General features: G+C 37.6%; 1 protein-coding gene across 1 annotated transcript; it reads left to right on the top strand.

The window, feature by feature from the left end:
* The first annotated feature begins 207 nt into the window (after positions 1 to 207).
* LOC145764354 (putative ammonium transporter 1) lies at positions 208 to 26,392 on the top strand. Its single transcript, XM_082575974.1, has 9 exons — positions 208 to 313; positions 1,268 to 1,357; positions 2,477 to 2,574; positions 7,236 to 7,446; positions 7,833 to 7,987; positions 17,930 to 18,167; positions 18,439 to 18,582; positions 25,466 to 25,587; positions 26,060 to 26,392. The coding sequence occupies exons 1-9, from the start codon at positions 208 to 210 to the stop codon at positions 26,276 to 26,278; spliced, it is 1,383 nt and encodes a 460-aa protein (XP_082432100.1). The 3' UTR covers positions 26,279 to 26,392.
* Positions 26,393 to 27,424: the final 1,032 nt, after the last annotated feature.

Consider the following 27,424-nt stretch of genomic DNA (forward strand, 5'->3'; position numbering starts at 1 on the left):
CAAAATTCACTTCAAAAACAAAACAAGTCTAGTAGGCTACGTTCCAAGATCGTGCACTTTCATCTTAAAAGTTGTTGCAGTGATTCATCGATTAGTTGTTATTTGTTGACAAGCAGTTCATCTTTAGATCTATATTATGTTTAACTATTTAAGTACTTTTGCTTGTGATTAATTTGTGGGTATAACTGCAAGCCATCTACAAAAAATATGAATGTGTCTAATGTTACTTCTCATGCCTTCACGAAGCAATATGTGGAAATTCTAACAAACTTAGATCAATTTTTCTTGATTGTGTTTGGAATAATGGTTTTATGTGAGTACTTATAGCCACGTATACACATATATCCAGCCTATATAGTAATAAAGCAATGTTTTGGCCCACTCCATTTAATTGTATATTTGGCCGTGGTGTTGAATTTTTCCAGAAACAAGAAACGTTTAAAAACATATTGGACTTCTCACAATGCATTTACTTGAGAAATAATGCCGACCTCATTGTAATGGAACGATTAAAGCAGTTAATTGTTATTTGTATAGTTAATCGCGTAAAGTTCTGCATTGTTTTGGTAGTTGTAGTAGTAGTAGTAATCCAGTTTTAATGCGGTGATGTCCCCTTTACCGAGGGTGGCTGGATTCACCTCCAAGTGCAATCGCCTTCACACCCTGCCTCTAAATCGATCTATCTATCGTGTCCTCTCTTGTCAAACCCACCTTGCTGCTTTCCTCTTCAACTTGCCTTTTCCACGTTTTCGTGCGTCTTCATTATTTCCTTCGTCCCTCCACTCGCAACTCCAGCGCTCTTCTCAAAACATCATCTTCATCTCTTCTCAAAACTTTTCAATTTCTATATTATTAGAACTTTGCTAGTAGGCTACTCGCTTAAATGCGGTTCCACCAACAGTGATATTTTTAAACTTGACATGAAACTTTGTGATCTGACCTCAGTGATATCTCATTATTATTTGGGACGTTTTGCTACAATAGTTTTCACCATTCCCTTATGGGCAAACAGAGTAAACTAAAGATTCCGAAGATAATATTTTATAATCAATTGTCTTAAACTCTTCTTGCTGCTTGAAGGTACATACAAAATTTCAACAAAAACAGTGATTGATATATTGATAGATAATAATACAACTTTTTGTGTCTTGCTTATGCTGATCAGAACTTTACAAATATCGGATTGCAAAATGCTACAACCACTTGAAGCTTACCAGCAAACATTAGTAACTAAAACACGGGTGGTAACTTACTTCTTTTGTTTTAGCAATGCATCCTGGTTTTGCATTTCTAGAGACTGGGTCAGTTCGAAGCAAGAATGTTACAAACAGCATAATGAAGAATGTTCTGGATTTGTGTAAGCGCTTTAACAATGATTACAAAATATTATTCACATAGTTTATATTATTCTACGAGATTCGCTACGGTACCAGTAGTTTGCGGTCGAATGTGGTCGATGGTGTTTATTGCAGCTGGTATGATATGAGAAATGTGGTAGCTGGTATCTTTTATAAATTCCATTTGATTGTACCAAGAACAGTTCATACCCGATTAACCCTCAACTTCTTATCAACGAAGCTGATGTACAAGACATCTCTGCGGCTACTTGGGCGGACCATAAATGGAGTTCTGAATGGAAGTCAAGCGCCACCAGACTCCATTCGTTCATCCCTGACGCCGACACACGCCTCATTGGCCTAACACTACCTAGACAAGCATGGGTGCGCCTCAACCGTCTTCGTACGGGCGTCGGGCTTTTTCGCTCAACCATGCACCAATGGAGAATGGCCTCTTCCTCCTCCTGTGAATGTGGTGCCGAGGAACAGACCGCAGACCACATCATCAATGACTGTTCCATCTTCAAGTCACCTAACGGAGTGGAAGGTCTGCGTGTCATGGATGATGAAGCCAAAGACTGGCTGCTCTCTGGTAGCCTTCCAGTGTAGTCCGGTAACATCGTGAATCTGGGGTGGTAAAAGGATAGACCTTCGGCCCCAGAGGCTCACACGACGACGACGACGACGACGACGAACTCTTAATAATACATGACAAATGTGGAATACAAATTGAGTAGCAAACAAAAGTGCCAAAAGCGGTCTTTCATTGGTGAATTGGAAAATGGATGAGTAGTGAGCATAGGATCATTCAAAACACAATATACTGTTAGCGTACGCATAAAGAATTTTTTTAAATGATGACACTCATATAGTGGGTGACAATTTGTCTTTTCTGGTTGCCTATTGACACATGAAATAAACGGCTACTCGATTATCGACATATGCCTTACACCCACGGTTTGTTTAATTTTCTGACAGTGGTAAGTTTAACAGCTTACCTTTCTTTTGGAATTAGGTTGCGATTCTGCAAAGTTAGTAGTTTTTGATAGAATCGTTTTTTATCACGTTTTCTCAAGCTTATGAGAACCAAGACTTAGCAACAATTTTTTGTCCAAGTTATGATTCATGTTATTGTTCAGTTATAGGAGCCATTGCTTATTGGGCTTTTGGATTTGCTTTTACATATGGAGAACCAAGCAATCCTTTTATCGGCTTCAACCATTTCTTTTCAGCAAATGTGGAACACTCAAATTTTACTTATGTGAGCTTTGTTTCTTGAATCTTCGATAATTGTTTTGCTTTAGTTGTCACTTGTTGATAAATGGTTTCAAAAGAGAAAAGGTAGTCCACGTGAGAGTTGCCTAAATTGCAAAACAATTTTATTCTGAATTTTTTTAACAAAACCTCTGGTTAATTCTACTACGTTCAGCGTTAAAACTCTTCTCGACGCCTCTTCCTGTAAGTTGCACAAGACCTACCTGTAAGAGGTATTTCATTATTCTGTTATTGAAAGCGATTTCCCGAAACTATTCGATTCATAAAGGTACAGCATCAGGTTCTGGTTAAATATTTATTATCTGTAGGGTTGTCCCATAGGCCAATGCAGATTTAATCAGCTCAATTGTTGCATTAATTCCACTTGATCTTGCTACTTTTTCCTCGTGGATATGCGAATATTCACTGAAATATAAACTCTTTTCAGCACATGGTAGCAAGATACACAAAACATAAACTTGGAATCTTGACCACCGAGGCAGAAGGTTTTTCGGCAGGAGCTCAACATGTAGGTACCGGTATTATAATGTCTACCATTAGTTTGAATTCTTCATTTGCATTAAGATGACTTTTGATAACTTTCTATTTACTTTTCATAACAATACTATTTAATTTTTTCAATCCATTTACTCTTTTTTATTTTGTCCTTAGCAGCTACTAAGCGCGATTTTCATAAAACTAGAATATCTTATCCTACTGTTCAGTGGCGTAGCTAGGGAATGTGCCGCCCGGGGCGGATTCAGATTTTGCCGCCCCTTCAAAAAAACATGTGAAAATGAAATTTTTTAAATTGACTTAAAGTGGAATTATTGTATGTTTTGAACCAGTAGCGTAGCCAGTAATTTGGAAAGGGGGGGGGGGGGGGGGTTTAAAGGCCGGCAGGCGAAGCCCGACGGCGACCTCACTAAAGACGACACCCAGCGGCGGGGGGTCTGGGGGGCCTCCCCCAGAAAATTTTGAAAAATTACTTTGGATTTGGTGCATTCTGAGAGCATTTTTAACAAAAATGTGGGTATAAATCCCCTAGTATAAATATTCCTGTAAAATGGTGCTGTCCGGTGGCATAGCAAAAGGATAAGATCATGTTTTCTTGGAAAATTTTCGGTAACTTAATAAAGCTTAGTCTCTATGTTTTCTTGTTGCTAATTCCTGGCTGAGATATTTGAATGTTTGGTATTGGCAAAACTCGCTCTTTTAATGGAGTTTCGCTTAACATTAGGCAAATTTTGTTTTAGAGACGTAGAGACTGAAAACATCATTCTCAATATCGTGATGTCACATTCGTGCCAAAGGAGGTAACCCCCAAACCCCTCCTCCCCCTTGGCTACGCCACTGTTTTGAACGTTGCCATTCTGTTTGCTTTTATTTTCCGTGTACTTTTGCATTATCAACAAAAAAAAAAAACGTGCTTTCTGAAAGTGCCGCCCCCCAGACGTGCCACCCGGGGCGGTCCGCCCCCCCCCCCCCCCCCTAGCTACGCCACTGCTACTGTTATGCCGACAGTCACACTGCTTAAAACATTTATAATGAATTATAGTTTCGGGAGAGAGCTTGCTTTCCTGTACCAAAGACAGGCAAGACACAACAATACAACATGGTTGAGCATTATAACAATATATTTTACATATTTACAAATAGTTTAACAGTCAAACGTTTTCGGCTTAACTTATCAGGAATCTGAAAATATTTATAAAAATGTAATAAATTTTAACTTCTCAATTATAATGAATTGTTCCATGTGACGGCACCTTGACATGTCTGAATGATTCTCTATTCCCCGGTTATGATGTTCTCTAAGATTCACTAAGCATATGGTTTAAGAACGCAGGGATATGATTTAGAGCTTAACATGCGGTCGTTGGTTGTGACAAAGGTTATGTAATGTCATCAATCACCAGATCTTTTCAACCTGTATGGTGAAATCCTCATCAGAGAAATAAAAAGCATTGATGAGGGAGTTGCAGTGATGAATGGCGTCACATTGAACAATATTCGCTAAGCTAACGACCAGGGCCGTTGAGAGGATAATTTGGGCCCGGTACCAACAAGATCTTCCGGCCCATAAATCAAGACACTACTAAAAAAATGCACTGTGTCCAAGGAGTACTGGTGGTTTCTTTAAGTTCTCGAGGTTCAAGGTCTTTACGGTTATCCCTAGCCTGGTCCAAAAGTATCCCCTGGACCCCTTGTCAACGCTAATGCTAACGATACTGTGCTCATAGCGACATCCATGGACGGTTTAGACCAGTGCTTTTGGTCGCGTGACCTCCTGAAAGCCAGCGCCTATCTTTTTCAATTCTTTTTTTTAGAAATGTATAAAAGTATTTTTTGTGATTGACCATTCCTCGATCTGGAGCTATCCTACTGTAAGCTTTCAGACGTTAGAAAGGCTTTAACACTAGAGAAGCATTCGATATATTCCAGCAAGTACTTGTACTGCATTTTGCTTTGTGCAGATTAAAGTTAACCAGAAATTATACTATGGCAAAAAAGCGAGATAATTTGAAATCCTTTGTCAACTACGGATTTGTCTGTATTGTTTCCAATGGCATGGAAAACTTCAGTGTATAGTTTGAATGAAAGTACGTTCGACAATAGTTCGGCATATAGACAAGCTTGTTAAAAAAATGCAGCACCAACCCACAGATTTCCAACTCTGCACCAACCATTTCACTAAAACTGGTTTTATAAATTCATTAAAGATTGCTGTAAATTCAACTTCTGAAAACATAGTTCTTATACAATATTTTTATTATTATTCTAGCCAAGCTTAATAAGAAATGAACATAATAAGTTGGACGAAATATAGACTAATAAAAGCAGTAATGACATCGCGAAAAAACATTTTTGATTTCAGAAGTTTACATTAGAACAGCGAAACGAGACACATAGACTGGACGTCGGCATGAATCAAATTTGATTAAATTTTGTACCGGTATTAAATAAGCTTTTATTGAATAGTTTTTTGGGGGGTCGCGAAGCTACATTGATTGCTCTTAGGAGACCGCAGTGCAAAAAAATTCAAAACCCCTGGTCTAAACTCTACAAACGCAACTTAACAAAACTGCAGACATCAGCCCAAAATATACAGTACAAATATGCAGGGCCCACAAGAGGGGGGACAACCGGTGCATTGCACCGGGGCCCGGTGAGTTCAAGGGGGCCCGACAAAATGTCCAAATTTACGCGATAAAAAAATTGATTTCAAGAATTTTGCATATAATATAGTTTTTATATTAGTTCCGTATGTCGAATGGGGCCCCCTTATGGGTAGCCTAGGCTATGCCCTTTTTCGAAATTACAGAATTTTCAATTTTTTGAGTTTAGGGGGGCCCGACAAAATGTTTAAATTTGCGTGCTCAGATCGATTTTGCATAAAATATTGTTTTTTATATTAGTTTTGTATTTTGATTGGGCCTCCTCATGGGTATGGCTTTTTTTAGAACAACAAAATTTTCATTTTTTTGCGTTCAGGGGGCCGATAAAATGTTTAAATTTGCATGTTAAGGTCAATTTTGCATAAAATGTTTTTAATATTTTGAAGTTGGTATTTCTTAATGTCATGAACAATAGCAATGCATTCATCCTAAGTTTGCTCCCCTAGTCTCTGCAGATTTCAAGGTCAGAAATGGTATTGTATGTTAATGTAAAGCTGTATGCACACATATGCAATGCTATGTCAGCCATGTCGGATAGTATTGCAATTTTTATCTTCGAAATGGCTGATTTTACCCACTTGTTGCCATGGTTACAATCAGGTGTTGCCAGAGTTAGTATTGAAGTTAGGAAGGGTTAGAGTAAGGAAAGGTTAGGGTTTTGATCTTTGCCCAGGACTAAAAAAATTTTTCAAAATACAAGTTTTTGTTTTCAACAGCTATAAACTTTTCCTCAAATTAGGGCAGAATTCCATATCTGACAACGCTATTGAGCCTATATTTACACCATGTTGTGTTTTAGCATTTTACAGCATTTTATCTTTGTGTATAACTAATGTGTATCTGTGAATTTAAAGTTATATTTACAATAGTGCATTGTTTGTGAAATAATGGTGTGTTAATACTTTAACCTAATTTATCCTTTGTAAGAACGCGCACCGCAAATTTTGCTTGTGATTGGTGAGATATCACGCGACATGTCGCGCTGGGGGCCCGGCAGCAACATCTGCACCGGGGCCTGGCAGGGCTCTTGGAGGCCCTGCAAATATGCAAGAAAAGAAAATACATGGCTATCTCCAACACAATTCTGAAACTCACTATACACTTCCCTACCAGACAGAACAATTGAGCAAGTGTCTTCCTTCAACTATGCTGGTTTCCCCATACCAGACCAACAATGCAAGAAACAGATGCTAAGAAGACTACGGTTAGATATAAAGATGTTTAAGAAATCGCAAATTTTTCTTTCTTTCAAAGTTTGAGTTCTTACAGTATTGGTATGGTCTATTTTGCAGTCGGCCTATGGTTGTGAGACACAGCCTTCGCGGCAAAAACTGGGCAGCATGTGCTGAACTGTGCAGAACCACATCAAAAAGTGAAAACACGAATGTGTGACAGAATTAAGCTTTGTTTAAAACAAACAGTAGCTAGTTTTATGCAATTTAATAATCTTTCCAACTTATTTCAGGCTGGAATCTTGTCACCATCTTACTACTTTGCCTTTTGGTTCTTCCAATTTACATTCGCCATCTCAGCGACAACAATAGCTTCAGGAGCTATGGCAGAAAGAGTGGAATTTTCATCTTACATGATTTACTGCTTTATTTTCACGGGATATATTTATCCGGTCGTGGCTCATTGGGCTTGGTCAGCAAATGGATGGCTCAAATCCGGATTAGGTATCAAAACAACTATTTTTTTTTTAAATCCATTTACTTGCCTCAAATAAGGAAGTCCTCTTTCATGCCATTTAACGCAAATCAGGTTTCTAAAACTTCAATGTTTGTCTAATATCACATGCCACACGAGTCGTAGCCTAATAACGCGTAAGAATTTTTTTAAATTATTTTAAGTTGGAAGTTGCACTACACTAGCGGTAGATAGCTCTGAATATTCGTTGTTTAATTTTGGCTCAGAATGTAGACTAACGTGGCAAGGAAAAGGCGTGTTTGGGAAACTTGCAGTAATAAACGATTTTATCTTATGCAATGTTTACTGAAACAGATCTATAATATTCCAGTTCTAATTTGTTCATGTAGCCTAAAGACGTCACATTGTTTGCCAGGAACTGGATTGTCATATCAAGATTATGCAGGATCTGGTGTGGTACATCTAACTGGAGGAACAACAGCTTTGGTTGGGTCCATTATGTTGGGTCCACGTATTGGTCGATTTGATGATAATGGAGCTGTAAATAATTATCCAGGGCATAGTGTGACGGTAAGCTCCTTGCTTCAATGCAAGGATTTCCAACGCGATTTTATTTATTGATCTAGTTTTGGTTCTAGGACAATTGCCCCCCGGATAACTGCTCCCCGGACAAGTACCCCCCCGGACAATTTCTTCCATCGAACAGTGCAGTAAAGTTTTTTCTTAATTCGCGCTAACAGTTTGATTCTTATTTGCGATCGAAAGATATATAAACATCGCTACTAGAAATGTAAATTATGAGCAATTCCTTTTAAAAATCAAGTACATTACGATTTTCATAGTCTTCTGCAATGGTTGCAATGCGAGCTGAACAGTCTTGATAGCGTTTTGCGTGTTGGTGCAGGAAATCCTGCAGCCATTTGGTTAATTGTTACCGTTGCTACAGCCTGCTCGCTCTATGCGTCAATAAACTTCCAAACGTTTGGATGACATGCAGTAATGCTTGAAGGTAGTTATGCCATCCTTCCAACGAATCGTTTGTGCGAGAAGACCTTTCACTACACGATCAGCATGTCATGCTGATCGGAAAAAGTGGTGATCGTCTGTTGATGCGTAGCCTTCTTCCAATGAAGGCATGTTCAAAGTAATGTGCGATCGATTCAGCTACTGTTGGCATAGTATCCTGAAGTGTTTCAAACGCACTAACTACGTCATTTGGTCGAATGAAAGCCAGAGCTGAAAGCAGACGAATTGAGCAAGTCAGCATACGAAAAGAACAAAGTCAGCATCTGCCTGATATTGCCCTTGCAATCCTTCCGCCTGCACTTTCCGGTATGCACATTGCGATAAGTGGAAAAACAGCCTTGGGCTACTGCCGTTGGGAAGTTAAGCTCAATAGCATTCTTAGCAGCTTGTTCGTAGTCGATTAGAAAAGATGTGGGATTTAGCAGTGGGTTGATCAGTTGCAATTGATGAAACATCTCTTCATAAGTGTTCTGTTGCTTGTTTGGTAGCAGAGCATACACACATAGAATAATCCTGTTTGCAGTCAAGCAATGAACTGTGTAAAGCTGATAGAAAAGCTCTGGTACAACTTTAAAAGTCCCATCCCCAAACCAATTTCTTGAATTTTTCAAAAGCGCGAGATTTTTTGCTTTAGAAAATAAAAGAATACGCTCATTACTAAATCCGCTATCGTACAGCAAAAAATCCTTGCCACTTGCCGTTTTTTTGTTTTTTTGCAAAATTTTTTGCCGGCGTTTCGGCTGTAATATGGGCTTGTTAACTCATTTTAAACTACTCCAAATGGCATATCTTCTTCTTCAAACCGTAAATCAGCTTCTTTTACATAGATTCAACGTATTCAGGCCTTCAATCAATGTAAAATGACTTGTTTAAAAACCCTTGTGACGAAACAAGGGTTTGCCTGGTTTTGAAACTCCTTCAAGGCAAGTGAACTCATGCGAAACCTATTCAGCTTCGGCAATTCATTCGGCGTAGAGAAATCAGCAGTTTTTACATGAATTCAACGTGTCCAGGCCTTGAATCAACGTGGAAAGACTCATTGAATAGCCAGTTTGAACTGAATTTCTCAAACCTGCTTGTAAACAGACCAGCTTTTTCCTTACGAGGCAAAACCATAACGATGATTTATTGAAGCCAAACTATTTCTGATAGATAACAGAAGCTTTAGGGAATTCACCGAAGCGATACAAGTTGTATCTGGTTGTATACGACCCAGTGGCGCCGGCAGGGGGGGGCAGGCGGGGCAGCTGCCCCCCCAATGTTTTGGGCATCATCTTTTTAATTTTTTTTTTTTATTAACACTTTGCTCCTCAAAGGGAGGCCAGATTTGGCCCCCCCCTCATATTTCCGTTGATTACTTGAAGCACAGTAACGCCATGCACTTGGTTTTTCTTGACTTTTCCTAAAATTGCCAGGCGGATCTGATGATACTAAATGTGATGCTAAAAGTTGTGTAGTTTTCTTGTAAATTCAAGATTTTGGTGAATTTTTGCTATTTCTAGCTAACTTCCAGCAAAGCGTGAAATGGATTACATTGCGATAACAAGCCATAAGCTCATAATTGCTTCGTGAATCCATATGCGCGAGCAGAGAGGAACATCCTCTTGTTTTCCTCTGTTTGGTTTGACCTCAATAACACAAAGCGCGTTATTTCTAATGCTACAAAAAGAAGCCAGTGGTCACAAAGTTGTTAATTAGAAACAATAATAGCAAACGTTTTTTGCGTTATCAGCTTTACGAAGAAAAGCAATCTATGATCAATGTAGGCCACAAACTATTCAAAACAGTTGTTTCAACCAGCAAATATCCATTGACGAATAAAAAGCGTTACAATAAGAAATCTTCCCTTAGGTAGTGAGTAGTGACATGAAAAACCTGGTTTCGAAATAAACGTTCTATGGAAATACTCTCATTGACAAAACTTTCCATTGAGGAAATGTATCACTTCAAATGCTTTTGGAAAAAGCTGAAAAAATGGCGTTTTTGCAAACAGTAATTGTGAGATACAGTATGCTCAAAATTACGAGATCACGTAGCAGCTTACTCGATGACTACATGTCCCTTCGCTGCTTTATGTCGCCTACGCTTACTTGTTATGTGTTGCATTTTTGTTCGACGGTGCACTGTGTATTGTTCCAAAGAGCGCAAAATAAAGATGATAATGCCTCGTCTTCACTATAAAATATTTTGTATGGTAGACTAGGCATAATGCTCGTCGTCACATCAGACAAACAACAAATCGGCTTTCTTGATCATTGATTCAACATCTGAATACGTTGCGCCAATGTATAAGAGGTCGGCTATTGTGAAAACCCGCCATTTATAAACGATCTGATTATTCCTAAAGTGGGATAAACCAATGGATCAAAGAATGAAAAAACAATGCTGAGAAAACTAAATCTAAGTGACGAACAATACCGATGTCTTCATTTATTTTGGAAAAATGCTGCCTAAACTTATCAACAAAAAATACCGAAAAAACGGCAGGGATCCCGAAAGCAGAATTTGCTCGACTTTGGCATAAATTTAGTCAGACAGCTAATAAATCCACACATACAATAACGGCCACTCAACGGCTATAATATTCATAATCAACCTGGTTCTGGGCGGTTTGTGTAACAGTTCAGGGGAAGACACTACTTGAAATGGTGCACAACACAAAAGATTTTCAATGTTGATTGTGGATTTCTAAAAACCGGTGTGGATTGTGCTGCACAGTGACTTCAAGTTTAGGGCAGAAAAGGCACAAAAATATCAAGATAAAAACAAAGACCTTGTGGGAAATTTGTGGGAATCATAACACGATGCAAATACCATAAACGCGTAGTTTGCATGCTGCTCTAAGCTGGCCGGCAACCACAAAGGTAGACAACAACGGCAGTTTATAACTCGATAACAGCGTAATAAACATTATAAATACGTAACCCGACAGTTTTCTTTTACAAGCGTTTTACGTCTAACAGTAAAGTCTCCGCAAAATTTTTGTGAAGCGTTTACAAACTATGGTTATGTGAAATTATTCATCATTATTATTTTTACTTTTCGGATGATGTAAAACGTCATCAGAAAAAATCACAAAAAAAACATTTCATTACTTCAATGTAGTAGGCCTAAGAATTTTTTATAGAATTGTAGCCACGTTTTATCAAACAAGAAGCCATTTTTTGGCAATATGAAGTTATACAAAATAATTTGCAATACTGCAAATGTTTGAAAAGAATCTAGGAAGTCTTCTCACAATCTAGCACAAAATGATTGTGGTTATTGTATCTCTGCAATATTTTTTATGACAAATTTTGAAGCTTCGTTATAATCATTTTTATCTTTCAAGTCATAAGTCCATTTTTTTTGGCCAGAAACATAATCGCCGCTTTGCTCTTGTATCGCTTCGTCGCGTTTACGCGTATTTTTTGTGTTCCAAACAATAACGACCAAGTCAGCAATTCAGTCCTTTTACATTGATTCAACATTTGTAAACGTTAAATTAATGTAGATCTGCTGTCTGTGGGTTTATTTCACATTTCCTTTGTTTACCCATGTTCCTCACTTTGCTGTTGCATTGTTTCGACGTTGGCGGACTAAAAATGCATTTTCAAATTGATTGACACACAATAAAAAGTGAACTTCGAACTTAGCTTTGTTGATGTAAATGCTGTATTTTTAGTGGATGTAATTCATGAGTTATGTTTATAAACACCCGTAAGCCGAATGACTTATTATGTAGCCTGCATGATATTTGTGATGCGACTTGACACAAATCCACAATTCCAAAAGCGCCTAATTTGAACTTAGAAATTTCAGATAATTTCAACAGCTTGTTCAATTGTCTTCTCTCTACTAAAAATATTCATACTACAAACTCAATTGTAGACCTAAAATACACAAACGAACATGTAAACAGCTATTCAAGTAGGCCAAGGTGTTACTTATGAGAAGTTTGGTTCCATAAAACAAGAAGCTGGCCATAGGTTTCGCAAAGCATTAGTTCAGGACAAAAATATAAAACAACGCAGTTTTGTTTTTTTCAAATTCATGTAACAATGTTACTCTGTAACTATTTCATAATTAATGAGTAGCCTACAATAAGATTTGCTCGCATGTCGTAAATCTTTATCGACGCAATGAGTCCGCACACCGCACACACACTTCGTGCGGTTGATCGAGCTCTTTGTCCTTTAGAATTTTGCATGAAATTGGATTAGCACGGTTAATTAAAGGCGGCAAGTTAAATCAAAATTGTCGTTTTTGGGTACCTTTGCCAAAGTTGAAATATCAAGTTTAACATATAAAAATTTTAGAATAATGACTTTTCAGACTTATAGACAAATGATTTTTTTTCACACCAGTGCAACTTCTGTTGAAATAGCACCAGCGGATCACACGTAACAGCTGATTGAATTTGATCCAAAAACGGCCCCCCCTTGAGCAGTTAACTTCCAAAAAAACGTTGAAAAGCAAAGGGTTAATACATTTTAATATTTTTTTTTTTAATATTTGGATCCCAACCTCAAGTAAGTCAACTCAAGTTGCAAGGGGGGGGGGGGGGGGGGGGGGGGTAAAAGCTCTTTCTTTAAAAAAAGTATGGAAAATCTTGATGACTAAATTGTACAGTAGATTAAAAGATTTTCTACAGAAGCAAAGATGTAGACTTTTTAAAGTTTTAACTAACGTCACATTGATGTAGAAAAATAACAACCTGTTAAAATTTTGATCCCTCACACTCCCATGACTTCTTCCGCGCGCATTTTGGCATTGGTTGCTTGCAGTGATTCTTTCACTTAAACAAAACGTTTTGTTTCAGCAGTTTTGCGTTGTTCGATTCTTAAGTTGTAAAGGAGACTCAATTTCTCCAATATTTATCATTTATGTTTCTTCTTTAATCTCAGCAGAGTATAAAACTTGTAAAAGTTTTTCATCCATACGACGTCATGAATGAAATTATATCTCAAATCAGCGTAATGACGTGACATCATCTAAACATTTTACCGAATAATAAATTAACAAATTCGATCGTCAAAAGTGGTTTGGTGGTGGTAAATATTACGTAATGAAAAAAATGTGATAAGGTTGGAAGACATTACGTCATGTATTTTCAATACAAATATGAAGTTTAAAATTTATTCTTTTGTTCATAGTCGTAATCCACCTTCGAAGCGGTACTACAAAGAACAATTTTCGATAAGGGGGGCATCAAGAATAAGTCGACATGACTTTTAACCCTTAGAAGGTTGGGCTCCTGGAATCTTGCTCAGTTTGGGGGGGGGGCTGTCAATTCTTCTTATGCTTTAGGAGTGATATCTCTGTTATTTTGGCATGGTTTCAAAATTTGGGATTCACTTTGTAAAATTATTCACGCTGAGCATATCCGAAAATTAAAACTATGTGAATTTTAAAACTGCTCATACACGTTGAAATGTTGAGGTCACTTATGAGTGTAAATTGTAGCGTGAGTTTACACATTATTTTTTGGTAGAGTAATGAAGAACGTGCATAGTAATGTTGTGATTAATTTTTTTTACATTATTTTACATACAGCCAATGCCCTTCACGCTGTGAAACAGTTAGGATTAACGAGACATGGGCCAAATTAATTAGGCTACTTTCATCCAGCTGGTGGGAAAATGTTTCACAATAGAATATGAAATATTTCAGAGGATGTGCTGAGAAATGCCTTATATCTTTCAATTTATAACCTTTATTCGCTCAAAATTTCAGCTCAATAGAGGTGAATAAAAGTTAGGAAAAATCAAGAAATCTCGTAGTTGCAGCCTCAGTGGTTTTAGAGATACAACTGTTGATACAAAAAAGTTGAATTGACAGCCCCCCCCCCCCCCCAACCTTCAAAGGGTTTGAATTGAGTCAACAGATCTATGCCTGGTTTACGTCAGCTCCGGGGATCAGTGAAATATAAGGTTGTCATCTTCAGTGCAACAAGACCATTGATTGATTGGTTTAGTGAGGATTCGTAGTCCCATTGCTTTCATTTTGAGTGATCATACTGATTTTCAATTTATTCCTACAAGACGTTACGTAATGAAAAAATATATAACTAAGGTTGGAAGACATTACGTCATGTCTTTTCAATTCAAAATGAAGTTTAAAATTTATTCTTTTGTTCATAGTCGTAATCCTCCTTCAAAGCGGTATTACAAAGAACAATTTTCGATAAGGGGGGCATCAAGAATATGTCGACATGACTTTTAAGGTTTACGTCAGCTCCGGAGATCAGTAAAATATAAGGTTCTCATTATCGTGATTGTAAACCGCGGGAAATTTTTTCTCTAAAAAACAGATTCCCGGGAAGTTAAACATTTTTTCCAGCTCTGGTAGAAAACAAGAGAAATTAAATAATATACCACTGTCTTGCATGTCTTGCACCAGTGGCGTAGCCAAGGGAAGGGGGTTCGGGGGTTTCAACCTTTCAAATTGAATTTACGGATGTTAATACATTGTTTACAAGAAAAGTTGTAGCCTATGATGTAGTTTCTCGTCAAACTGTGCAAGGATGCAAGCCATCTGCAACTGCTGAGATCGCTTGTTCGATCTAGATTAACATCTAAACAGCTATTCGTTATACAAAACTTGAATATATCAGAAATAGCCTAAAGTAACTTCATTGTCTCAAAGCTTTTTGTTTGACACTCATCAAGATGTATGACCTCTATGACGTTACATTTTCTAAACTTTGGGTTGACTTCAGAGCATAAAAGTTAGTGACTTACCGGAATAAGATCGTTTTTTGAATCAACCAAGGAGAAAATTGACCTACTAAAACTGTAATAATCTCGCAAAAAAAAGCAATCAACCTATGTCTCTAAAACAAAGTTTGCCTAATTTTAAACGAAACTGCATTAAAAGAGCGAGTTTTGCCCGTACCAAACATTCAAATATCTCAGTCTGGAATTAGCAACAAGAAAACATAGAGACTTAGCTTTATTTTCGAAAAATGCCGAAGAAAACATGATCTTATCCTTTTGCTATGCCACCGGACAGCACCATTTTACAGAAATATTCATACCCACAATTTTGTTGAAAATGCTCTCAGAATGCACCAAACTGAAAGTAATTTTTCAAAATTTTCTGGGGGAGGCCCCCCAGACCCCCCGCCGCTACATGTCGCCTTCGGCGAACACGCCATCGGGCTTCGCCCGCCGGCTGTCAACACCCCCCCCCCCTTTCAAAATTTTTGACTATGCTACTGTCTTGCACTGTCAATATTTTGCCCCCCCAATGTTGAAGGTCTGGCGGCGCCACTGATACGACCGTAAACGCTGTTCCAAAGTTAAGCAACAAAAATTTGCGTCTATAGACGCTTGCTATAGAATATTACCACTACCAGAGTGACAACTCTGTTGGAATCTATTCTCAACCCAATTAGTATCAATTACTGCGAAAGCACTGTGAATAAATACTGCAGAGACCGCGGGACTACCTTATGAAATTGGTTAATTGGAAGGAAGGTTGGTTGAACGGTAATTGCTCCTCACCACCTGGTGAGAAACCTATTTTCCTTTTGGTTGCAGCTGACTTGCTGCTCCTTACCCAAGCGTCCCTAGACATCTAATCGACCAGTCATTGCGAGAAGCTATAAGATTGCACTCCGGTTTCAACGATAAAGGTTCAACGAAGTTGATTGAGTTAGTTATGTTTTGTTTGGACGACGTTATCACTCAGCATCGCAAGACGTTTTTCAAACAGCAAAACGGTATTGTCAGAGGTGACAACCATTCGGTTTCTATTGCCAACATTGTAGTCCTCTAAATTATTAAGTCCTAGCCCAGCAACTGAAAAATACTGCATTGTTTGTTAGATTTATCGACGACGTAACGAGTAACGATGTTGCAACCAAACGTCTCCCGCTATTAATAAACTTCACCAAGTCATGCTTAAATCTTATTATTTTCTTGGTATTCAATTTCCGGGGGGCAGTTGTCCGGAGGGCAATTGCCCGTAGGTAGTTGTCCGGATACCCTAGTTTTAAACCGTGTGTGCCTATGTGCTCAACATTATGTAATACAATATTTCAAATTTACGCGAAAATTAGTTATAAGGATATTTTTATATTTGAGAATTGCACACTTTAGATATAGTTGTATTTTCTAATGTACCAGCAATGTTTGGTAAGAACTTCTTGCGCATGAAAAGAAGCATAATGAGTAACACAGAAAACACAAAACAACTTTCATCATGAATATTTTTATAAGTAGTTAACCGAATGGTGAGTAGATAAATATTTGAGTAGATATACTTTGCATGGCAATTTATAGGAAGCAAGCAACGCTGACATATGGCCAATTTGGCCATGCATTGCAAGGTTTATCCTAACTAACAACGCTAAAGAAAACAAAGGAAATCCCAAACACAATGGCACAGCCTATAGTAGCCTATAGGCCTACAGTTTCTTTTAAAACAACGCTTGTAGTTTTTGCAACCAAAACTTTTCTTTCTGCGCTGTTTAGTAGTGGCTCCTTACCACAAGTCAGACATGGTGTTTTCACAGTATTTTTCAAACTTTATTCCCTGGCCTATTTCTAACCAGAGAGGTCGCTATAACATCTTCTCTCCTCAAACTTTAAATCAATTTCCAAGAAAAAATCCACAAAGCTATGTTAGCCTACTGCCAGTATTTTCTGCCTCCACCGATGCTTCATATCTTGGGTTTGTGCACAATAGTCATTGGGCATCTATGCTGATGAATGAAGAATCCATTGTCAGCTGCATAACCGATTGGTGAGAGCCCTGGTGCGGCACTCAAAAGGGCGCTGGTTCGACACCGCTCACGAGCAGGTGGGTATGTCTTTGGAAGGACACTTAAAGGCATGCCTGAAGGTGGACACGAACATGATCCATTAAATCTTCATTGCTACATCAATACAGGATTGATAAAAAATAATAGTATTTGAGTATTATTTTTAGCACTTCTTTGGACCTTTGCCTTTTTTGAAATTACAGTTCCTATGTTTGTTGTAAAGTAGTTTCAAAGTGATGCTTTTGTCTAAAAAGTTCAGTTTGATGTTAAGAAGTTTGTTTGGACGTTTGATTGCTTGCAATTGTGCGCCTTCCTGCCTTCATAAGCATAACGGTAGTAAGAAATCGCTGTTCTCACTCTGGATGTTGTTATCCCTAAAGATCCAAATGAGAATGAGCACTATAACTTTGCTGTTCACTAATTGCTCATACTTTTTTACAAAACCAGTTGAGACGACTAAAAAGAAGCAGAAATGTATAACTATTATTTGTATAATATTGAGCGATAAACAACACTTTCCAAACTTTTGAAAGAAATTGCAAACTTCTGCATAATATTTTTAATAATTGATTTTACAATTTTAACATTTAATGTATTTTCCACTGTTGGGGATTGTTTTCACAAACAAATTGTTTTTTAAAACACGCTTTCTTGCAATGAAGCAACTAGTGTTAACAAGCAGATGTCTTTTAAAGTTATTGTAACTGGTAAAATATTCTATGTACCGTATGTCACAGGTCACAGCTCTTGGGGGTTATATTTTGTTCGTTGGGTTTATGGCTTTTAACGGAGGATCAGAGATGACTATTGTTGGCCCAGAATCTGGCCTGACAGTTGCGACTGCGGTTATGAATACGATCATTGGAGGAGCTGCAGCTGCTGTGGCTGCAATGCTCGTGTTCAAATTGACTGACTATATAAAACATCAAAACCACTATTGGTCTCTCCTCATGGCCATAAATGGAGGTCTTGCAGGTTTGAATATACAATCTCATGGTAGATCTTATTTTTTGCAACAAAATTCAATATGTACACTTAAAGGCTATAGTAAAAAGAAATACAAATCAAATTTTTTTAAAACAGTTTGAAATTTAAATAGGAATGAAAATTCGATAGGCTTATAACATTAAAAGAATTAAATATCAAATGTTTGATTTTCCTTTTGGTTTGGTTTAAAAATAGGTAGTCCATTTAGGTAGTATAAGTATGTTACTACCCACCAATGACCTCAAAGTATTTATCACAGGAATGGTGGCCTTATGTGCAACATGCAACGACCTCCATCCTTGGGCTGCTTTCATCATCGGATCCATATCAGGAGCTTCATTGATCGGTTGGCATTACTTGGTGCTGTATTTTAAGATAGACGATCCTTTAGATGCCATAGCAGGTTGGCTTCACTTTGGCACGTTATTATCGCACCGATTTATTTTATCAATAAAACTAAGGCTTCTTATGCTTTGCATAATTGCATAAACTGCAGGTTCTCGCTGAACTCTCTTCATGTGCTATGGTCAGAATAATAATAGTAATGTTAAGGTTTTATTTATTGTCGGTCTACAACAGCTAATATCTTTTAGCGACTGGTCTCACTTTTAATTTTTACATCAGGTTTACGATGTCATCACATTATTGCTCGACTTCGTTTCGCTGCGTTATGCAAGAAAGAACACGATCGGTACTGTTTTAAAGTCTTCGGTTTGACCCGACCTGATGGATTCGATCTTAGATCTATTAGCATCGAAACCACTCGGCCACTGAGCTGGTATCGTCAGAATAATATTAAACTTAACGTGGTGAAGTACAGTATTTACAGCAGAAGAAAAACGAAATGTAAATTTGGCTAATCAAAAGAATTCAAGTTTATGAAGAAAGCTTTTAAGCCATAAACGAATTCCTTTTGGCGGCATAAGAATGGATCGAGAGTTATTATAAAGATTGCTTCTAACGCTGCAACTAGAAGCACTCTTGTAGCACTATAGAAGCAAACTTTATAATAACTTTCGATCCAGTCTTATGCCGCCAAAAGGCTATGGTTCCAGAAAATCACCTTTTTACCAAACTTGTGTCTTATCTTATTGTGTCTCTGACTGCTTTGTAAAGCGCTGAGGGGCAACGTATGTCTGGGATGGATACAACACCATATATTAGAACGGATGACTTAAAAGTGAGGGTTAGTCTCGCATATTGTTATATTCCTGTTTTTCATCAAAGACGGTTACCAGGAAAGTCGGTAAAATAAACAATGAAAGGCGGAAGTTTGTGGTAAACGACAGCCGTTTTTTATTGATCTCATTATCGTTTTGGTTTTGCTGAATTCTATTCGCCACTTCTGATTTCTCTGAGTTATTAGTCACCATTTTTAGAGATATGCTGAAGAGATTTTGTGTCTTAAATTGGAATAAGCCTATGGTGGTTTTTGAATTATTCCATAAAGTTGCACAATAAAGACTTGCAAAATTATTCATGTGGGTTTTTAACCGGCTGTCTACTTCGGATTTAGTTGTGGAGAGGACGAATCTTTTATCACATACAGATTTCACGATTACGTGGGCTATATGCTTCTGCCTATAGGAACAGACAAATCCGTTTACAAGTAATCAAAGGTGTAAGTAGTCAGGTTTTCTGGGCTCCTGCTCTATTCCAACTACGAAGTCTGCGACTTCAAATACATTACTACCAGGCCGTAACTAGGGGGGGCGCAGGGGGGGCGAAGCCACCCCTGCAAAAATGTTGGCACCCCCTGGAAAAAATTATGTTAATTAGCTCTGTTCGCTGACTTTTCAGTTTTATACTCAATTTTCTTGTGTTATTTAATTGTAAACATTGTGTGTTTAAGGGTGTGGTAGAATGTTGTCTCTAAAACAAAGTTTGCCTAATTTTAAACGAAACTGCATTAAAAGAGCGAGTTTTGCCAATACCAAACATTCAAATATCTCAGCCAGGAATTAGCAACAAGAAAACATAGAGACTTAGCTTTATTTCCGAAAAATGCCCTAGAAAACATGATCTTATCCTTTTACTATGCCACCGGACAGCACCATTTTACAGGAATATTTATACCCACATGTTTGTTGAAAATGCTTTAAGAATGCACCAAATTCAAAGTAATTTTTCAAAATTTTCTGGGGGAGGCCCCCCAGACCCCCCCACTGCTGGGTGTCGCCTTTGGCGAAAACGCCGTCGGTCTTTGCCCGTCGGCCATCAACCCCCACCCCCTTTCAAAATTCCTGGCTACGCCACTGACTGGTTCTATGATAAACTAGTTTAATGTAAACGTTGTATTAGGCCTACGATTAATGTTCTTGCGTAAATATACCCACATTGTGTACAAACGTCGTTTTCGTACATGATACGGAAAGTAAAAGTTGGGCCCCCTCTAGAATACTTTTTGCCCCCCCTGCTGCTCCAAGCTAGTTACGGGCCTGATTACTACTTTATAGGTTATAGCTTTCTACGCAGGGGTAGATTGGCTCAGAGGGAATTTGAGAACTGTTCCGGTGGGCCAGTTGAATTCTTGAACGTGGGCCGGTTCAATGTTTAGAATTTGCAGGCTTGTCCATGGGAATGGGATTCCCACGGGAATCCCATGGGAAATGTCTATGGGATGGGATGGGACAGCACGAATTGCATTTCCCATGGGACAGTAGCTAGGCATATTTATTTAAAAATATTTTAGACAGATTGTCAGAAATTCTTCTTGCAAAACTTTAAAATTAATACGATATGTTATGCTTGAATTGCTTTCATAGTTTACTTCACAATCATACAACACTCAAGTCCGAAAGCCATGTGGCCTGGTGTAAGGTGCTGCAGTCTGACAGACAGTTCGAGGTTTTGGAGGTTGTAGACATAAGCAGTGGCGTATCCTGGTTGATTTTCGTAGGCATGCAATGTAGGGAGGGTTATAGCCAATGTAAGGGGGTGTGGGGGCTCGCTTTTTCTAAGTCTGTTGTTGCAACTGTGATTTCATTCATAAAGGATTTAAATCTTTCATCTGAATCATCTGATGTATGTGAAGTAGCAGGAACTGTAGAACAAAATCCAACAAGTGACTTTGACTTACTTTTTGTTCCTCCACCAAACAAAGCACTTAAATTTGGTACCCCTATAATGAGCAATTGCATTGAGGAGGAAGTCAACACATTTCAAAAATTACGGCAACCAAGTTCACAACCATTAGATTATTGGAAAAATGAACACAGGTTTCCACTGCTAAAAGCTGGTGCGAAAATTGTGTTGGCCATACCAGTGTCATCGGCAGCGGTAGAGCGCTTATTTAGTGCAGCAGGATTGTTGTTGAGTAAGTTACGAAAGCGGATGTTACCTGCTGTTGTTATAAACTCTGTGTAGGCTATAGCAGATTTGCTTGTAACAAGAAAATGGTTGAGAAACTATCCGAACTAATTAAATCATCACTATCAGAAGCAGTTGAAGTGGAAGAGCAGGAAATTGAAAATTTGCTGAATGAGCACAGTGACTCGGAATATGAGTGCCAATGATAATGAATTGTCATAGATAGACAACTTTTCTGAACTTTAAAGTTAACAAAGTCAATAAATTTTGTCGTTTTGTATCTCTTTTTGTACATTTAGTCCTATCTAGTACACATTAGACTTAAATTTCCATAAATTTAATAACATTTATTGAATTGTATTTTGATGGGAATCCCATGGGATGGGATGGGATGGGACGGGACAGGCATGAATTGCTATGGGATGGGATGGGACAGAAAAAAATGTCCCATGGACAAGCCTGAGAATTTGGATATGTGAATGCAGTCTCTTATATGCCAGGCATACAAAGCAATCCTTAATCTTTTCATAACACAAGTTGGTAGTAAAAGATCTTTCAGTAAATTAAAGTAGCCTACGTGAAAAATCGTTTAAGAAGTCAGCTTCTCCCATCGAGTCTAGCATGTTTTGGTGAAAGCATTTTATTTGATTAAAGTTTCCAGTAATTGTCATACAGTGCATATCCGATGTTATAAACAATAAATATCCCTCAGTAGTCAGTACTCATTAAACATCTTCTGATTGATATCTTAGAAAATTTTAGATAGGGTCCAAAGGCTTAAAAATTTATTAAAAAGGGGTCCGTGACTAAAAATGTTGGGATCCACTGCCCAATATGAAAAATAGTAGGCTATAAGATCTACAGTAGGCTACGTAAGTGAAGTTAGAAACGAAGATATTTGAAACTCAAAGATAGCAACAGTAAAGTTGCTAAATTGGAATGCTAAATTTTATTTATTTTACACTAATATTTCAACCTAAAACTAGACCAGGGGTGGGGAACCTGCGGCCCGCGGGCCGAATGTGGCCCGCGTGACTGTTCCATGTGGCCCGCGTCAAAATTTCTTTACCCAAAATATATTGAAACAACAGCTCAAAAAAGAGTAGGCTCTGCATTCTCGGTATATTGCGAATGGCCGTCGATGAAGAAATGAAACGAAACGAAGTCGATCAGTTCATGAATAATCAGGGAAACCATGTCGTCGAACTCACTGATAGCCAATGGTTGTGTGACCTAGCGTTTATGGTTGACATTAGCGAGCACCTCTCCGAGCTCAACGTCAAGTTGCAGGGACCGAATCAGCTTTTGAACTCCTTGTTTGCAAAAGTGAAATCATTTGAAGCTAAACTACATCTGTGGAAAGTACAACTTGAAAACAATAAGATGTTCTTAATAATGATGTTCCTAATAACTTCCAACATGAAATAGTAGATCTCCAGAATGACGGTACGTTGAAAGCGATGTACCAAAACATTCCACAGCTCAACTTTTATCAAAGCTGTATAAATGCTGGTGATTTTCCAGTCATGCGGGAACATGCTTTGAAATATGTGTCTCTGTTTGGAAGCACCTACCGCTGCGAATCAGTTTTTTCTGTAAATAAAATTTCGAAATTTTTAGTGGCCCGCTTGTGTTATTTCTCATTTTATGTGGCCCGCAATACTGAAAAGGTTCCCCACCCCTGAACTAGACAATAGGCTACCAGTCATTAAATGTGATGTAGCTCAAAGGACATTGTTCATAAAACTTCCCTGTGGATAGGCTTACTGTTTATTTCTAGACATATGGCATGCTTCTCGAGCACTGGAAATCCTGTGCTGTTAGGCTAACCCAGATGTTATTCCTCACGCAACTGCAGCCATTGTAGCAAAGTTCTTTACAAAAAAATTAAAAATCCTAGGAACAAACTTGCTAAAACTTTTAGTTGAATATATCAAAGCTTCTTAACCCTATTTGTCGTTGGTTCAGAAAATGCTCGAAAAGCAGGACACGGGGTCTTTTGAGCCCGCCCTATTTAATGGTTAATAACTCTGCCGCTATATATAATCACACATTTGAGAAACTTGACGTACACATGATTGGATGGATTCGTTTTTTGTTGTATTCATTAATTTTCGAAACAAATGTATAGTTTGTGCATTCTGAATACATATGCTGCAAAAAAGCCCTAAAAGCATGAATTTTGCTGTAATTTAGTCATTTTATGGCCGATTTTATTTGTTCGAATTTTAGTTTTCATGATTTGTAAACATTACAAACAATACAAATTATTTGTTCCTGCTATACAGTAAACTCTGTACTTTTCCTATTCATACTAAATAAATCGGTTTTGAGGTTATTGTGATGAATTGCACTTATAGCTTCTCCATGCGCGTGCAATCGCCGCTTAGGATGTAGAGTATAGTATTTCTGAAGACAAATAAAGGTGAATGAAACGTACAGCAGCTATAAATCATTTTTTACATTCATTCTACATTTGAAAAATAAATTTCTGGTTGAAAAAAAAAAAGTTTTATCACATTCTTAGGAAGTAAGTAACACGATTCCAGACAGCAGTATTTTGTCCGAAGTGTTTTACAAAAACATCCTCTAAAAAAAAATCCTCTTTTAATGTGTTTCAATGTAGCTAAACGTTCAAACGACATAAAAACCAACTTTTGATGACTGGGCGCAGTTCTTTACGGAACTTTCTAAAAAAATTGATGACAGGCTCTTGTTGAGAAAAGACTCAGTATTGTTATAGTTTATTTATTGTCGTTTTACAACTGCTAAGGTATTTTTGAGAGTGGGCTCATCATTTTTAATTTTTTTTTTTATCAGATTTAAAATGTCATCACATCATTACCCTACTTCTCCTCACTGCGTTATCGGATTTACGACGTCATCACATTATCCAACTTATACTCACTGCGCTGTGGAAGAAACAACACAATCGATCACTGAGATGGCGACGTAAAAGTAGTTGATTTGCTTTTGAAGATTCAAAATTGATTGTACAGTAATTTTACGTCAACATACACTTTTAAATGATCGTAAAGCTTGAAAAAATCAGTTTCACAAGCAATTTTGTGCAAACGTGCTTTGTGCGACCAGTTCAGTGGCCGAGTAGTTATCGCCTTTGGCTCTGGTGCTGGTAGATCTGAGATCGATTCCAGGACGGGTCTAACGAAAACTTTAAGAACGGCACCGATTGTGTTCTTTTTTGCATAACGCAGTGAGAATAAGACGGGTAATGTGATGATGTCGTAAATCTGATATAAAATTAAAAATGTACTCTGTCGCCAAATATAGCTATGGTTTGTGCACAAAAGTAGATTGCATTTGGAGCAACGATGAGAAACTTTGCTGCTTTTTGAATGGCTTTGTATTCAATTGTAGTTGTGATAACAGCACTATTGTTTTTCGATTCGCATCTGTTCTTCCTCTTTTGAAATCATACATTTGATAATGACCATGGCAAAACTAATACAATTTTATTCCAGACACTGTAATATTGCATAATTATGTCAACAACGCACCTTTTACAGTAATATGAATGGCAGTTTCGAAAACGCGACAAAGAAAGTTTTCAATTACAAGATACGAATTAAAATTATCTGCACACACAGCGTGATGTAGACAATTATTGTTTTTGCCAAATATGCAGTTTTTGTTCAGAATTAGCAAACCACAAAACATTAAAGTAGCGGATCATCCTTGTTTCCAGTTGGCTTTTCATATTTCAGGACACGTCAAATCATCGTAAAAGTTGGTAATTTTTTTGAGATGATATCGTGCACTGACACAACAAAAAGTGTTGGAAAGGTGTCTTGATTTGAAAGAAGCGATAAACTCAGACAATATTTTTAATAAATTAAATTAATGATTCTTAATGAATTACACTAAGAGGTTAGATTGTTGTGCAAAGCCTGCATTTGATGAATGCAAAATAGCAGTACTAGCTTTAGGCCTATCATTTTACATGTTTTGTTTTGCAGTTCACTTCGGAGGGGGTTTGTGTGGCGTATTACTTGGCCCAATTTTTGCTACAAAAGGATTAGAATTAGATGGGCTTTTCGTAGGAGGAGTAATACATAGTGGAAGTTGGTGGGCGTTCAAGGTGAGTTTCTCAAATTTATAAGTTATGCAAAGAAAGTGTTACCTTTCAAATCTTTGTTGTCAAATTGAGTTTCAGTCGCCCAGTTGATAGTTAGGCTACAACAGATAGACAACTTTAATATAATGTACATTATACAACAATCGGTATTGTCAATCTAAGCAAAAAACACAAAATAAAATGCACAAACTTTACATGTTGGGCATTGTAGTTTTTGGTCAGGTTGAGAAAATATTCTTGTTCTTTCAATCTAAATGTTATATTGTATTCTACAAATTATTCCATCACAACCTTTTCATGTTTGATACAAGTGTAAAAAATCATTTTTTGCAGGTAAATCTATTGATAATTTCATCAACTTTTTGCTAAAACCCGAGGTACCAAATAAACTCACGTAGACTTACCCAAGCATAATATATCTTGAACTGACGAAGCCTACAATTCGATTTTACCTGAATGGATTTTCAATTTTCAGAATTGGGGATGGAGTTTTCTTGCTGTAATTTCGATAATATCATGGACTGCTTTGAATGTGGCGATAGTGTTTGGAACAATGAAGTTTATTGGGAAATTTCGAATAAATGAAGAAACTGAGCATCACGGATCGGACACAATAAAACATAACGAACCTGCTTATCCAAGAGTTAGCTATTCGGAAAACCTTCCACTATTAGCAACAAATTTTAGCAATTGAAAAGAGCAGAACTAAGTTGTGGCAATCCGGTGATATAGGCCTACTTGAGAAAAAGTTACCCTCTTTTGCACGATTTGCAGTCGAATGTTTAAAATTGTGGCCCGCCTGGCGGATTATAAACATGCAGCCTATACGTTGTTATCTCCGGGTAACGATGAGGTTCAATGCGTTTTCTTTTCTTAAGTCAGCAGGTTGCTGTATAAAAACTTAGAGTATAAAAGAAATGTCGCCTTGTCGTAAATACAGATTGGTGATAAACGATTCTGCAGTAAAAACTTCGATTTGCTTGAAGTGACGTTGGTAAAATGTTCAATACCTATGCTGGAATACAACACAAGCATGCTCACATTACAGAGAGTTTTTCTGTGTGAAATCTGGCAATTAAAGGTTGAAAAAGTTACTAAATGCCACTCTCATGCAACATACAGCGATGCATTCTCATAAAGCAATCTACGTCGCCACTTACTACGAGCCGGTAATAATTCCAACCATTAGAAAAATGGCAGCCAAAGAATTTGCAAGCTTGAAAGCAGATTTTTGCTGCAAACCAATATGGAAAAAGCTTTGCATTGAAAGCCACATTTAAATTGTGATTTTTTTAGTTTTGAATTTCTGATTTTCCGAGATTTATGAGTTTTTCTTTTTTTTTGCGGGTAAGCTGGAATCGGTTTTCAGATCGAGGCTTTGAACCAACAAATCGGAACCCACGAACCGTGGTTTATTGTGGCATTTACGCTAATTGTTGGAGTTGCTTCGACTAAAACTACATTATATGTATTTTTGATGGAAATGAGTAAATTAAGCTGTTCTAATACGCGCCGTTTAAATCAACACGCTAAAATTGGAACTATTCTCTTTTTCAATATTTGTTTGTGGCAGTAAACCCAAACCACCCTAAGCAGTGTTAAATGAATATTATCACGATGGAGGTAGTTTGGGAATAGAATGTATTCGATTTGTGATATTTACAAATGTTGCGGCACTTGTTATGACTTCTTTTAAACTAAAGCATGACCTTTCACATGTTGCTAGTGTGCCCATTCAAATGGAAGTCATTGGAATTCCTGTCTCGCTATGGCGCTACTGAGTTAGTCCAAGTTATTTTGGAATACTTTGACCGATGGACAAGTGACAGGTTGAGATAAA

This window comes from Aplidium turbinatum, chromosome 1, assembly GCF_918807975.1.
Source record: "Aplidium turbinatum chromosome 1, kaAplTurb1.1, whole genome shotgun sequence".
Classification (NCBI taxonomy): Eukaryota; Metazoa; Chordata; class Ascidiacea; order Aplousobranchia; family Polyclinidae; genus Aplidium; species Aplidium turbinatum.